The sequence below is a fragment of the Aptenodytes forsteri genome, unplaced genomic scaffold, assembly GCF_000699145.1.
Source record: "Aptenodytes forsteri isolate BGI_AS27 unplaced genomic scaffold, ASM69914v1 Scaffold62, whole genome shotgun sequence".
NCBI classification, from domain to species: Eukaryota; Metazoa; Chordata; class Aves; order Sphenisciformes; family Spheniscidae; genus Aptenodytes; species Aptenodytes forsteri.
In genome coordinates this window covers 2,082,580-2,099,401 of record NW_008794595.1, presented here as the reverse complement: position 1 = coordinate 2,099,401, position 16,822 = coordinate 2,082,580, and the positions used below count along the sequence as shown (strand labels likewise).

The 16,822-nt window shown below is 37.3% G+C and overlaps 1 protein-coding gene across 4 annotated transcripts in view; it reads right to left on the bottom strand.

The window, feature by feature from the left end:
• JPH1 (junctophilin 1) overlaps positions 1-16,822 on the bottom strand; it is an 86,553-nt gene that overhangs the window by 28,478 nt on the left and 41,253 nt on the right. For all 4 annotated transcript variants that reach the window (XM_009272639.2, XM_009272642.2, XM_009272641.2 and 1 more), the window contains exon 2: positions 4,397-4,515. In XM_009272639.2, the coding sequence (XP_009270914.1) occupies positions 4,397-4,515 (119 nt within the window). The remainder of the gene's footprint in view (positions 1-4,396; positions 4,516-16,822) is intronic.

The following is a 16,822-nucleotide window of genomic DNA, read 5'->3' as shown; positions in this document are numbered from 1 at the left end:
AAAATGACAAATTCTTATTCTTTTCATTAGAAAATCTTTGTTCTCTGCTCATATATTTCACCTAAAGAAATTCTGTCCATCTCTTTAGAGAGCGTTAATTGATAAACTGCTCCTTGATTTCTCTCTTGCCTTGTTTAGGAGGTCAAAGGCTGGATTAATTGTTCTGGTGAGCCATGTATGTTCGCCTGGCAGCTGGTTGGCCTGACAAATAATCTGCCATAAAACAATCCAGATCTGAACTTCCAGACCTTAATTGCTCCATGGTAAAGTGCCCAGACTGCTCTTACCCTGCGGCAAAGTAGTTCTACCCCTCTTTCATTTAATCAAATGTTACTCATTCAAACTGAATGAAAGAGCAGTATCCATTTGCTGCAGGATATATATGCACGCAGACAATTATGGCTTAGCCGTCCAGTCTGTGCAAGTCCATACTTTAGCTTACCTCCTAGTAGTTTACAAGACTATATCCTAGAGATGACCTCTAGAATTTAGAATGAATGGGTAAGTCAAAGCATCCATTAACCTTGTGCAAGCGTAGAACAATATGCCCCCTTTTTACTGGGCGTCAAAAGCTTTTTTTTTCTGTTACACCTTTGATACAGCACTCCCATTAGTCATTTGCTCTTCTCTGTTTTAACAAGAGACACTAAACAGCTTTTATTGTTTTTCTCTAAGCAAAGACAATCTCAAACTGTCCTTGGATGACTCCCTTGAATAAGGATATGACTCAGGTTTCATTTGGTTCCTGTCCTGGTATGCTCTCTTCTGACACATCTACAAGTTTAGTGATGCCTGGAGGAAACAAACAGAGCTGGGATTTCTCAAAATTCTTTTTATTTGGTGATAAAAAGGCCTGTAAAGTATGGCCTCTATAAAGACTGCAACATTTGTTAAATCTACAAAACGTATAGCATTGTGGGTAGGGCTCTGCAAATATACACCATCCTCATAGCTATTAATCACTAGCCAAATCTCTGCTACAGCAAATGTCGAAGCAGGGTCTTGCCTGAGACTAGCGCGAACAAGCTTAGGGAAAACAGCTCCCTGTAACCTTATAAGACCTTACACCATGGCACTGACCTTTTCCATCATACTTGCTTTCCTTATATGCAAATATTAAGGTAATCAATTACTGGGAAAGCTAAATCTCAAGATTTCTACGGTACCTCAATATTCATGATTCAGACTGACATTTTTATTCTCCCCCGCTGAATGCTACTTTGCTTCCTACTGCTTTGTTCTCCTTTCAATCTCCTTTTAAACTACATTACAAAGCTAGAACCTCTTGGCAGCTTCTGACGAATGTCTTAATGAACATGAAATTGAAACGTGAGAGAAAGTAATTGGGAAGGAAGAACTGCCATGGTACGATGAGTGATGAATATTCACTGCAATTATAAATTGTGTGTAATACTAGGCTGTATGGCCCAGAAGGTTGCTTTTTAAGAATCTGAAATTTAAGAGCTTTATCAAAAGATTTTCAAATATTTAAATGGACTTAGGCCACAGGTAATGCAGAGATCACTCATTTAGACAGAAAAAAACACTTAACTTGTTTACAGAGAGGTATTTGTACTTCACTTTTTTTTTCTCTCTTTCAAGAGACTTATTGATATACTACATACATTTATTTGATGCTGACAGCATGCTTGCCTACTGTACTAAGCAGTTCAAGCAATGAGAGAAAAATCATACTTTCCCACAATAATTTATTTTCAAGACAATTTAGCACAATGGAAAGTTTTCTCTTAACTATAGTTTCAGAGACTGGGATACAATACTTATCATTAACTTTTAGTAGCACTAACAGAAACTCATAAAGGTAGTGTAAAAATAAAAAGCTCAAGCAACAGAAGAAAAACGAGAAGTTGCTATTAGGAAGCGATAATGGTTACCTTGTTTTCATTCAAACATACGAACAATGCTATTTGAAAAGCAGATATTTACTGCTGTTTGTGTAAGCGAACGTAAATACTTAAAAATATTTATCTATTTTATTACCATAAATGACAAAAGCTATTGATAACATTGTCCAGTAACTCATGGCATGACACTTGGGAAATACTTAAATAAGCAAGTATGTGTACAGGTGAGTCTCAGGGTTAACTGGTACCACTCAGAAAGAATGTATCTGAAAAAGGCATTGTGAACACTGAGGATGGAAAGTATCTCTGACATGACAGTATTTGAAAGGATCACAATGATGTATGAATCTGGTGTTTTGCTGCAGCTTATTTGGGATAATTGAAATTTAGTTAACATCTTGGCATCTTAAAGTTACTTAAGCAATGGGAATAGCAATTTTTTTTCAAATGTGTACAAATATGCTGTATTTGGCCATCTTGAAAATAACGAGGAAATTTAAAATTTAGACTCCAAAAGAGGTATTTATCTTTTGAAGGGTAGCCGGCTAACTGATAAGACATTTCCACACAAAGAATAGAGTAAGTAGACTTTGAGAAATGTTTTGTTACATCACTGTACACATACACAGCTGCATTTGGGGAAGGGATACAAACTCTTCCCTTCTGTAACTGGAATAGAAGTTTTAAATGAGAGGAAAATAAGAATCCCGCACCTTCTATCCCCAAATCTCAGCCAATTTGACAGCAATGCTATTTCATATCCTGTGGTAGGAAGTAAAAAAGAGACACCTAACAAATTCATTATCTGGGGGATTTCTTGGTGTCAAATTTCACACTATCAGATGTTTGCATTTTGTCTCAAGTACTCTAGCCATTTCTTTATTTCAAGGATTTGACAGCTTCGAAATACTTTCATTCCAAATGCTTTAATTCCCTCTTACTTCTATTCTCTATCAAGTTTTCCTTTGACAGGGTCCCTGTTAATAGTTCTTTGCATGGCTAAGCTTACGACTTCTTAACTTATGACCGATAAGATGAACTGCTGCTATAAATTGGGAGTTCATCAGTTAATGGCAGAATGAAATAATGAAAAAAGAAAGAAACTTGGGTATCATAGGAGTAAGTATGGGCCACTACTATAAGTCCACAGGAGAGGTTGCATTGAGGTCATTTCCAACAGTGAAAGGTACGTATTGATACAATTTTAAAGCTAGTAAAGTCTTACTAGCTGGAAACAGTTCTGTTGAGCTTTACCTGCAGTTCTGGACAGCCATGTTCAAGCAAGATGAATTTATATCAGGATGGGTACAAAGAAAGGCTGCAAGACTGATAAGGGGAATGGAGATTCTAACCTGCATGAGGTCACCAGCCCTTGACTTATGCACTAAACAAATAAAAAAGAGCGCCCCAACCCTCCCAACCCCAAAATACACAGATTGCTCTCTACAACTAAATACTTAGAAATAAAGAAGAAAACAAGTATTCTTTAAGCTAACTGACAGCAATGATTTAGTAGCAAGTTATATATAGTGATCATTTATACTAAAAATTGAAGGAAATAGGTGGATTGTTAGAATATGTTGCTGTTCTTTGATTTTCCGGGTCATGATACTAGCCTGCATCCACCATATGGGTACATTTAAGGATAAAGGGGTTTGTGTCTGAAACAAGGATGTGCAGAAGATGAAGGTAAGTGAAAATGAATCTCAGAGCTATAATCTATATTAGCATACAAGTGCAGGCAAGTCCTTGAAAAGTAATAACAAGATATGACTCAACTCATTTGACAGGTGAAAGAAAGGACAGACTTATGAAAATACATTAAATTGGCAAGTGGAGTTCTATTTTATTTATTCAATCTTAAGCTAAAAAGCTGTACACAAAAATATCAACCTCATGGAAAGACACCAGAAAAACAAAGCAAAAACCACTTTGCTTCTTTTTATAGCAACTTTCCAAACCATGTGACAGGTAAAAATGAGTTGCAATGTTGATATAGGTGACACAGATTAATTCTATGATATCTTGAGTATGGGACTAATGTTCCACAGAGCACCACAGGCATAACAGAAGATTCCCCCACAGTTTATGTATGTGTAATGGTAAAGATTTCTCCAGAACTCAGGCCTTAGCTAACCAAGACTGTCAAGAATTCCCTTGGACAGTAAAAAAGCTAAGGATCTTTCCCCTAATAAACACATTCTAGAAATAACCCAAATCTCTGTTGATTTACGTTCTCTGAAGTCTGTCTCTGACACTGTCTTGAAGAAGCTATTAATTTGAGGCAAAGTTGTATGCTTGATACTGACTTTTCGACACTCAACTGTGTTGATACAAAGCAATAGTCACCAAATGATTTAAAAATGAAAACAAAATCTCCTTGAGCAACGTACGCTCTTCATTACCTACACATGACTATTGTTTCTGTATAAATGACAACGTTCAAAATGAAATCAACTTTTTAACTTAACACAGAACCCTTTCACTGCAAGAAAAAAAAAATAGCCACAAAAACCCCAATCTGTAATTACCTGGTTGGTAGAAATTTGGTGAAAGTTCTCTGGCAACTGCTCTTGCAATATCACATTCCTGGCGAGCAGCCTGAGCAGCCTGATCCGCAGCATCAGCTTTAGCTCTTGCATGTGCAGTTCTGTACAGAGTAGAAAACAGTTTATATGCAGAGGAGTCTTTTATGAGTTGCATCAATAATGTGAGAGCAAAGGACTACTGTCCTCAGCTACCATAGACTATACTGTATAGTGCACTCTTATGCCCACTTGCTGTGAGTAACTGCAAATCAGTCAAAGTATTTCAGAATCAACACATTAGTCCTCTCAGTTCTTCAGCCCTGCTCAGCCTTGTATCACATTTACTTGTAGGTACACAATTTACAGCCCAAGCTTATAATTAAAATTTCTAACTAGAAAAAAATAGTATCTGACCAAAACCTAGGATTATGATTTTAATCCACGTTACCAGAATGTGTACAGAAGTGTACAGAAGGTCAGACTGGGTCACCACACTGACTCCTAAATAGGGGTCTGTGAGACCAGGATACATCGTGTTCAAGGGGACTGTGGAATGCTATTACCTTTACAACATTTCAAAGTTAATGTTCAATGCTGGGTGCCATATCAAATTTTTTGAAGGGCAAAATTGAGGTATGTTGGCCCAAAAAAATGAGAAATGTCTTCCACAATCAGACCATGTTGGAAAGGAACAGGATGGAAAACGTGTTTGATGCTTCAATAGGCATTTGTATAAATGGCGACTTAACAGTTTTCAATTCTTGTAACTCACTGAATTTCAAATCCAAAACAATCTGAAAAAGCAACTTTTCTGAAGTCAAGACAACAGTTTGGAATACTTTCGTAAAGTAACCTGCTCTCTGCTTCCACTTCCTTCCTTCTGCCATTTCTTAAAAAGCCTCAAGAACAGCTTGTGCAAGTGCCTCTGATTCCAGACTGTGCAAATTGATAGTTGTGTTGCTGCAGGATTGCATCACTGTTTGTCCCATCTTCCATCCCCACTTCATTTATTAAACAGTCATCTGTTTAAAAATTCCTGATGGCAGTGATCTCTCTGTGCCTCTACAGCATTAGCACATAGCTTAGAGCTATGAAATGGTTCATTAGAACGGAGGGGAAGCTAAACATGGCAAACCGGCAGAGTTTTTTGAGCCTCTAGAGATATTAATAACAATTCTAAACCAGATATATTAAATTTCATGATCTCAGGAATTTTCTCCTAACATTCTAGTAGAAAACTGACACTTAAGTAAGAAAAAAATTAGTTAAGAGGACAGCAGCAACTTTTATCCCGTGTGCCTGGTGATACTAATCAAGAGCAATCAAATAAATGAAAACTTTCAACAACTTTGTTGTAAAAATTCAGTTTTATTTTCAAGGAATAAAGAAGAGTTCTATGTGTTTTAGACAAAGCAAGAATTAAATGTTAGCATTAACCAGAATGAGCACCAAGAGATTAACAGTACGGCAGACTTTGCATTTCTAAAAGGATGTTTAATCCCATAGGGTACTAGTATAAACACAGACATAAAAAAACCACATAGACAGTTTCATCTGTGGTGCCTGGAGAAGATTTATTTAAGTTACATCCTCCCTAAAATGTGTGCGGGGATAAATGTTGAATGTTATTTCAAAGCTTAGCTTGTCATAATTTACTGGACAAATATCAGCTCATGCTGCCTTCTCGCAGGTCCCTCTAGGTCTCTGAGAAAAAAGATAATGAGCAAATAAGCAGTAACACCTTCGACTTGTACTCAGGATGGGGGAAAGAAACTGTTAATCAAAACAAATACACCGTATAATCCCATATGTGTTCCATGCAGTTCATGAATGGTTGTGCGGTATGTGCTTGCTTAGTAACAGTAATCAAACCCGTTCTTTCTCTATAATCATTATTTTCAATTAGATGAGCTATTCTTAGCTCCTGCATAATTATGTCTATGTAGCATAAACTTAATGAAGCAATCCTAGCACTGGGACATTGTTTTGTGAGACAATAATGTAGTCTGCACATAGATAAACTAGACACTGATCATCCTTTTGTGATGATAGAACAACCAGACTATTCCCATATAAAAATAGTCTAATACTATTGCCACTGCTGCAATAGACATTTTAAAAGCTAATGTTCTAAATGACCAGCATCAGGAAAACATACTGCCAGGATAGGACAGTTATTTATTGAATGTCTGTGAATTTTCTATATTACTATATCCGAGAAGCAAATCACACATCCTGTCCAAACATACAGTATCAATTAGTTAAGGAATTAAACAGTGACATGAGTAATAAGCTAGTGAAACTTTGTCACATGAAGCTGGGCAGAAGCAAGTCACAGCAGGAAGAAGCCAATGGAACAGAAGGTAAATGAGCATTGCTTTCCTTGGCTGCCTTATCTCTCACCTTTTTTTTTCAACTTGCACTTCCTGCTATTCTGCCCCTTTTGTACTCACAGTCAGGAGTTCCAGCAGACCAGAACAGGAGCGACTGTTCAGACGTGAACGCTGCCAAGGCATGTCTCAGCGACACACTTGAGCAGAGCCTCAGTACTGTACTGTCGCCGAGAGACGACGCAGCAAGAGGAACTAAATAGGCACAGGAGGGTAAGGCACAAGAACAGTGTTTATGCTCCTGAGCAGGCCTTCGACCAGCCAAACAGAAGTGTGTGCACGTGGCTGTGCTGAGACACTTCCCTGACGGCCTCTTCAGCAAGCATCATCGACGACATATGGCAAATGTGAAAAGAACAGGAGAAACCGGCAGAGCCGGTGCTTCTGTACAGAACAGAAGCACTGTGCTTCGCCTGTGAACACAGACTCTTCATTATTTGCATTATTTGCTATTTATCACCTTGGCATTTGGATGCTGTACTGGCTAACTTCAGCAATGTGTACTTTATTATCTCAATTTGCAACTGTCTATTCAGACATTTCTTTCACTTCCTGCACACTTACTTATAAGTGTCAGACTCAAATAATTTTTCTGTTGCTATTTAATTTCCTGGTTTTTTAATTCTGATTTCCACACTTGATTTGGCTGTATGTTTTCCAAATTACGTGCTTACAGTTACTGCTGCTTGGCACTACATTTTGTTCGTACTTGTTTTATTCTGCTTTGCACTGACCCCCACGCTATCAGAGTTTTTTATCAGGACCATGGAGAAATATGTCAGTTTTTAATGACAACGTTTGTAAGGGAGAGCTATCAGAGCAGGGTAGCCCCACTGAAATCGAATCCATTTGCTCCATTTATGCTTTACACAGTTTGGGAAAGCCTTCCTTACCTTTTGTTCCTGGAGTAATTTTGTCACTGTAAAGTCTTGAAGTTTTGTTTATTGTCAGTAATTATTCATGGAAATTTAAGCCTATGATATACCAAGTCAAAATGACCCACATTTGAATGACCACCATCTACTTGAGAATTGCTTTTTTTCCCAGAGAGCTCTACATCTTTTGCCGCGAAAAGAAATGTTTATGAGAACTTTCGAAAGAGAAAACTCAAAAAAATGTCTCCTTTCCTCTCCTCCAGCCAAGAAAAAGACCGCAGTAGGCTTTGCATGCTGTTCCACACCTTCTCCAGGAAGGGTCAATCTGAAGTTTCAGTAGCAAAATAGAAACTATGCAGGGAAGTGGGCAGCAATCCACAGACTGCAAAACAGTACGGGAAAATAACTAGTGACCTGCTTTGCAATGCTGCATTCAGGTTCTAACCCACAGCAAAGGACCTTTAATGATTTTTCTTTTAGGTGAACAGGCAGTCCTTCGTAAAAATTCATTCTCAGCAACTGTAACGCCTGATACACATTACTAACTTTTGAACTGCCATGTGTTTTTACATGCTTATCTACTTGAAAGTATCATCCTACCATTGATATTCCATGTGATGTCTCAAACATGTGCTTGAAAGCTTTCAAACCAATATGAAGTATTTAAAACAAAACCAATTCATATTTAGAGGGACAATCTACCGCTTAACTAATGAGTCCACAGTGGTGGTAAATGCAATCAAGACAGGGACAAAATAAAGTTCTATCTGTGGCAGGAATCAAACTGTAGTTACATTAAAAAGGAACCCACAGCTATAGCTCATGCAGAGTGTTGGTACCAGGTGACTGCACGTGGAGTCCCTATATCTGCCAGTCTCTGTCGTCAGTGAGCGAGGGCTGGAAGACGAATGGTTAACTGAATAACTTTGCTATTGTTAGAAATCTTATTTGGACTCATATCAGGGTCTGATTTTGAAAGAAGCCTAAGCTTTCTAGACTGTGGGACAACTGATACTGTTACCAATACTTTTCTTTTCTGTGTTTGGCTGGGTAGGTAAACATATACATCACCTTAGCTACACTCAAGAGATTTTAAGCACAGAGTCAGGGGCTTCTTACAAGCAGTCTCCCTTTCCAGCAATACTACAATCAGATTTCTATCTACTTATGTCTAAAAAGTGACTTGAAGGAGGAGTATTGAGGGCTGAAGAGCTTAAACAACATTATCTAGCATTCTGCAGCAACAATGCTTATATATAATGCCATGTGTCTGGAATGCATTATGTAATGTTTATCTAAATTTAAACCCCATTTAGAACTGCCCATTACCCTCCAGATTATTTTGTATTTCCATGGTATCCTTCAACGCACTTGTAATGCTGCCTCATTCAGTGTCAACTAAAAATGTAAGCAACATATGTTTACTTTGTTTCATTTTTCAGCTTTTATTAAACACAGCGATTCCTGCATAAAGCTTTCCAGGAGCTTGCTTCCTATTTCTTAAAATGATACAAATAATTTTCTCTGTTTTCTATTTGCCAAACCTATGAAACACAATTATGTTCCTATCAAATTATCCTAAATTAATAATCTTAACAATGTTACTTATTAACAGATTTCCATATTATTAAAAAAAATCACTAAAGGCTAAACCTACATGAAGTTCTCAGAGATATATAGATATATTTAATTAATGACAGCTATCAGGTTTGTCTGAGTAACATTACATACTGTGGGTTACTACCTATATCATCCTTTTTGACACTGGAATGCTCTAAAAAACAATCCCATCTTCCTAAATTCTAAAATTCAGTGATTTTTCTAGAAAGCAAAGAATATTCTGTTGTTTTCTTCCAGGTATGAAACTTTCCAACATTTTTACATTTCTTTCTATCTGTTGGAGGCTCAATTCTGCAAAACCAAGCTGTAATAAAATTCCTACAGTGATCAATAGCATTTCCAGGAGGAAAGCTGGAAGGAGGAGCTGGAGAGGAAGAGGAAAACGTTAAGGAATGATTCTTTGGTAGTTGAATTTTCTCCTTGTCCCCATTTTATTTCCATATTCTTCTGATATTATGTATCAGTAATGAATGCTAGATAATTATCTAGCATCTATGCATTTTTTAACACCGCAAGTGAGAGACTGGCATTTATCAAGTGTGCTAGTCATCCTCCTCAGCTTCTTTCAGTGGTAATACTGGGTGAAAAACAATATTCTGCTATGGTAGGATTAAAAATCCATATGTGCACAACTGTGTAGAGCTACCTAAGAACTCTTGGCTTCATCACTCTCAGCAACTCATTGCCGTAATATACCTCAGAAGTGAGGGCAGGTCACCGAATGAATACCAGCAAAAAAGGGGAGCCTCAGGGAGAAACAGAGAGAGGAAAAAGACTGACTTACAGATACTGCAATAGGAGAGCTTCATGTCAGTGAGAAACTTAAGGTGCTCCTAAACTACAGATTGAATTGACCAAATGAGATGTATTTCCTCAATCAAGAAGTCTGAACTTAAAAACTCTTCAAAGCGCTTTGCTTGATCAATCCCCTTTGTGCTTTGCCAGATTTTAGTTTCAACCAGCCGCTCCTTCTTCATGAACTGACTTCACTCAGGAACTGGACTGCCTTGGTACCACCTGTAAAGTGTCATGTAGTGAAGCATAAGCAGATCTATTGTGTGCACACTGCTAGCACATTGATCCGTATCATCTTAGCTAATGGATGTTGCTTCTGAAAACTCCTCCTTCCCAGCCTAAATCCATTTCTCAGTTTTTTTCAGTCCTCACTCATATTAGAAGAACTGAAAAAATACTAACCTTTAGTTAACAACTCCTGAAAAACTGAGGAAATTCCTTACAATTGGCAAATGGCCAATCTGATTTCAGTACTTGAAAAAATAACCTGGGGGTGATGACTGGTTAGCCAGATGTCAGTCTTGGGCATAAATAACAGCATAAACAAACTGGGTCTACATCCATAAAGATTTACAGGCTAATAGTATATAGTGCCAGACATCATGCTTTAACAAAGAGTAGATTTTGCCAAACACTTCATACACATGTAAAGATTATGGGTCCTATACCTTATCGAGATTGCCTTGATTTAACATACTTGGATTGTTTTCAAGGTTTCTGATTTTCTACCCTATGGCAACATAATTAAACAACAGCATAAATTACATGCAATTAATAAGGCACACCAAAATGGATTAAAAAGCTAACTCTCTGACACATCTCGAAGCTTAATGCAGAAGACATCAAAGAAAAGGGTTGATATGTGCATTTTACCTTAGGAATTGTTTTTTGCTCCAGAGTTGTTTAATATTTTACTTTTATAATGTCTCAAAACAAGCTAAAACATGCTATGGTAGAGTTCGTGGATTACACAACTTCTGGATTCCAAAAAACCCCAAGAGTACACTTTACTGTAACCTAAAGTTCAATGATAACAACTTCAAAACCCATTGCATTTAACTGTATTGAAACAGAACACTGGGAAACAAAATGTCCAGCCAGCATGGGAGGCTGTCATGGAAAGTAGCACAGGAGGAGTATGAAACCACGCCAGCTAGCCCCACACGCTACGGCAAAAGGAATGGTTAATGTGGTCTTTAGAGACGTAGAGATGAAAATCAAGTATAAGCAGGAGTTTGTTCTTGCTGTACTACGTAATCCAGTATCCATAAAACCACTAATGGAACAATGCCCTCCTCATCTATGTCTCAAGAAGGAAAAAGAAATGTCAGGACCACAGAATAACTGAGGTTCTAAAAAGAAAAGCTTTTTAACGTAAACTTCTTGAGCCTCGTATCTACTCATTATTGAAGAAACACTGAGAAGCCACTTATCATGGTGTACACACAGATACCTGACAGTGGAAAATCAGGAAGACGTGTTTCAGTTAGACATAACCGGTCCAATGATTAGAAGCTGAACTTGGGCATAGTTAACCTTGAAATGTTTTGGGTATATTTTACAGAGAAAAAGATGGAACTTTCTAAGTCTTTAAAACGATATTAGGCAATGTACTAAAAGTCCTCTTTAATCCATTTTCTGAGAAAAAAATGACATGGCCTTTTGCTTACAGGAACTGATATTAGGTGATTTAGGGACTGTTTACATTAGGTATTTCAGACATCTGACGTAAGCGCTCTGATCATCTCATTGGAGGCACCCCTCTCACTCCATTAAGAATAAGAATCTTGAACTATTTACAGTTTGGTCCTCTGAACCGTGTGGATGTTAGACTCCTGCAGTGGTCAGCATGAACATGCTCTGCTGTGCCTATGAATATATGAATAGTCTTACGGCAAACACCAATCTATGTGTTTGTTGAGGAATCGGCTGCCTTCTTACGCCAAGATTCAGAATCTCTTTGCTTTCTCCTTTAGACTTCTATGGTCCACATCAATAAAACCAGAACCGCTCAGCAACTCAGGGGTGCCAAGGTACACGTTTCGGTACTTATACTAGTTACATGTGTACTCAGCAGTTCAGAAAAATTTTAGGTAAATGAAGGATAGCATCCCAAAAAAGAAGATATTTCTGAAAATTCACTTTTAACAATGGAGATAAACTAGTTAAATTTCCCTAATCTGTCTTTCAGGCCCTCACTCTTGCTCACCTGTTTTGAAAAAGACTCACATGCAGATATATGAATTTAAAAAGTGGTTTTAGATGGCTGTTAAGCATCACTAGAGAAGTTGTATTTACATGGTACTCTCCCTAACCTTAGGTGTCCTGCTAGCCTGGCATTATTTATGTGCATGCCGGATAATCTGCCCCGGATAATGGAGTTGGCTCTTCATGTGATGTATTCAATTTTATCCATCATTCTGTCAGGAGCTTGAATGAATGAAGTTTTGCTTTCATATTGATTGTACTTGACCCTAGCACTGGCACAGAAATCTCGAAGATGGCAGAGTCTTCAATTCCAGCAAGATGAGCAGCATCATTTCAAGCAGAAAGCAAGTTTTCCTGTGGGGCAACTTACACTTTGGGCAAAATACACTTCTGTATACTATGCTCATAAGGGTTTTTTCCCCAGCTTTGCCAATGGTGATTCACTGCCAGTACCTTTTCATGTCACTAAGTGTCAAGTACATCTAGAGAAAAGTATAAATCTTGATGTGCATTTGTCTATATCCTATCCTACTTTATAGGATAGACTCTATCCTATCCTATTTTATTACCAAGTCTCCTTAGTGAGCAATATTTTCTTCCAGTTTCCTGACCCCATAACGTTAATTCCTGCAGACAGGAGTTTTTTTGGAAAGGGGTAAAGGAATATCTGCAAACAATTTGTTGTTTCCGATCACTAAAGCCAATTATATTGGTTGACTGAAGAGAGCTTCTGAATCTAGCTGGAAGCATAACAAAATAGATGCACATTTGAGCTTCAGCTGCTCTTGATGACATAGTTAAATAAAGAAAAAAATGGAGATAAATATCTTGCTCTTCCCTTCATCATAAAATATGAGCTTCAAGGAAAAAGAAGCCTGTGTAATAAGGAGTTGGCACAGAGAAGGCGAGCCTGCTCAAGGAAATGGGAACGCATGGACCGTTGTGATCATTTGCTTAGAGAATTTCCAAGGTACATTTTGTGCATTGCACTTTTCCCTTGCCACATGTGGTTTTTTTTTAAACTGTTCCCTACCTGGGACAAATGAAATAAAATAGTAGGTATGATGACTGCTATCATCAACACCAATATCTGGCAGCTATTCTAGACTCTGCTTGGAAGAAAGCAAGAACATAACATCATACAGGGATACAGCTAGATGAAAAATAAGAACAGCTTACAGGAAGAGACTAGGAATTATTTTTGTATCAAAACGGACTGTTTTTTTAATTTAAAAACATTATCGTAATATTTTTCAGCCTTCTACTCATTTTTACCAGTTTCAATCACTTGTAAAAAAAAGAAAAAAAAAATCAGAAAATACGAAATGAAATGTCAATTTTTAGAAAACAATATATTTTAAATTATTTTTTGTTAGAATAATTCTAGTTAGAAAACTTTTAGAAGCTCTATTAATCAGTAAACTTATTCATGAAAACTGTCAATCATTGTCCTTGACAATGTATTTCTTAATCTCACCTCTATACAGAGTTGATGTGCTTTTTTAAGGATAAATTTTTTTTTAATTTTAGGGCAAAAAAAAGTCCACAGTGTTACAGATATTTTAGCAAAGAATACCAAAGTATTTGTAGAGCAAAATGCATAATATAAAAACAGTATCTGTTCTCTCTTTACATCATAATATAGATAACTTGCAACACACTGGTTGCATGAAAATTACATTACAGGAAATTACAGAAAAAATGTGAAAATTTATTTAAAATTCAGTGGTTTTTGCTGGCTTCAAAAATGGAAGATATACTCCACAATCATAAATACTTCTAGGAATATGCTTCATGCTTTTCCTAAGCGACTTTGGCATTCTGTAACTTATTAGATTATAGATCTAGTATCTTAATAATAATAATAATAATAATAATAATAATAATAATAATAATAATAATAATAATAATAATAATAATAATAATAATAATAATAATAATAATAATAATAATAATAATAATAATAATAATAATAATAATAATAATAATAATGAATTGAAATCTTCATAACAAATAGAACAGAAAGGATACACTGACTACGGAATATAGTTTTAATCTAGAACAGTTTTGGGGAGGCTTGAAAAAAAAAATCTAGAACATAATGGCAAACAAAATAATTCTTTACGAGATATAATAGTGCAATTTATGCATGTGTATATTTATAACTAAAAAAAGAATGTGGTAATTAAACTCTTTAAATAACAAACAAATTGACATGAATTCAAATAATCTGTGGCAACGTCAGTTTTTTTGAACAGTCCTTTTAATATCTTTAGGCATTAAAATCTAGTGTGGAAACAAAACTGCAGTGTTTTCATCCTTTTAAAGGCATTAACTGTACGTGTTCAAATTTAATCTTTGTGTCCTTAGCAGTCTGACAGCCAAAACTGAATTGGGCTTATTTTTCTTTGCATGGTTCATTTCTGTTCCCCGAACAGGTGCCAGATGTCTAGAAAAATAGTATTGATAGAAAAATGTCTAGCAAACCATTCTGGGATTAGTTCTTCCATTTTCAGTTGTTACAAATTCTCTGACATGTTTAAAGGTAACTGTTAAAAAAAATCACAGAAATACTTGAATAACAGAAAACACTGATATGCTATATCTGAACAGCTTAATTAGCAAAAGGCCTAAGCTCTCCAGGAAAGACAAATGCTCAAGTGTAGGGATGGTTGTATGTTATTTGACTTTTCTCCAGGCTGGCAGATACGAATCAAGCTGCTCATATTATACATTAAACATCAAGAGACTGAACAGCATAAACAAGCAAAGGAAAGACTTTGACTTCCATCTGTAAACATGTAATTCCTCTTAATTGAAGAGCACTGCAGACTGAAAATAACATCAGATCATTTCAGACACAGGGCAGGTGACAGCTATTTCACAGGTTTTGTTGTCTCCAACATGAAGGAAATGCAAAACATGGGTTTATGACAAATGCAGTTAACAGCTTTAAAATAATCTTCTCTCATATACATAACCTCCCGAAATAAACATATATGTATATATTTACCCTCTGTAGCTACCTACAACACTGCCAATAACACACAATTTGAATAAACAACCAGTATGTCCTGTCAGCTACCAGAAAATTTGAAAAACCAAGAACGTTGCTCTCTGCTGGTTCCCATAGGGCTGGTGATCTTGCCTAGATGCCCAAAAGGCTTTTGTGGAGTCCAGAGACTGCTGAAAAAGTGTTCACAGCAGCCTATTTATTCCTGCTTAGAGCAGTCCTTGACTGCTTTGTTCAGCTGAAGTCATGCAGATCTGCACGGTAAGGTTGAGGATTCATTGCTGTATTCTTATGTATTTAGCAGTAACCACTCGTGAAAGTAACGACTTACTGCACACTCATGAAGTCTACTGTTTTGAGACTCTCTGAACAGAGCTAGTCATTGCCTATTTGCTCCTTTTTTTTCCTTACTACAGTCCTTGTATGGAGCCCTGATATTCTCCCCCAGCTTCTTCTAGAAAGTAAGTATTCTCTTTTCTGAGTCACTAATAGCAGAATTTTAGTGTAAATACAACTGCGTGGAGGAATTAAGGAGGAATTAAGTCCCAAAATAATCAATCCTAATGTCTTGTTGTCCTCTCTTCACACAAACACAGACTTATCAGACTTTCCAGATCTATCTAAAGGTTGATGGGTTTTACTGACCCTCGTGACTATGACATTGGAGAAGCTGGTAAGACAAGAACCCCCTATCAGGCAATACCATGCCCTCCCCCTCCCACCTACTAAGGCCCAGTCTTGAGACCTGGTACCCTCATAGGCAATTCCTGAGCCTCAAAAATCACTCTCCCAGTAAAGTATCTTAAATAAGTTACCTTCCTAAATTGCAGCTCTCTGAGCTTTTATGAGTATCGGAGAAGGGCCACATGCTGAGTCCTCTCCCTTTTGCATAGCAGGACTACCATAGCTTGCCCGCAGCACTGGATCTGCTCTGCCTGCACTGAATGATGGTGTTGCACACACAAGGCAGTGCTTCCCAGAAGTGCTGGGCGTTACTACATACACACCCGACTAAGTTCTACACTCCTCATGTCTTCAATAAATAACACTACAGGAGTAACTGCTGCTACTACAGCAATTCATGTAGCTGGCAGCCAGAGGTAACTGCATGGGTCTGAACACTGGCAAGCGACAGAAAAATATTTTTGCCTGCTATTTTTCTTGAGGACATTAAAGGAGTCTCACCATGTCAAGGGCATGCATCATGGCAGGGAAAGGGCTGATAAATCCTGGGAAAGGCAGTGTCTTGGAACAAGCCTGTGGGCTGGATGAATTATCTTAGAATCATAGAATGGTTTGGGTTGGAAGGGAGCTGAAAGATCACCTAATTCCAACCCTCCCGCCATGGGCAGGGATATCTTTCACTGAGTCAGGCTGCTCAAAGCCTCATCCAACCTGGCCTTGAACACTTCCAGGGAGGGGGCATCCACAGCTTCTCTGGGCAACCTGTTCCAGTGTCTCAATACCCTCACAGTAAAGAATTTCTTCCTAATAGCTAATCTAAATCTACCCTCTTTCAGTTTAAAAC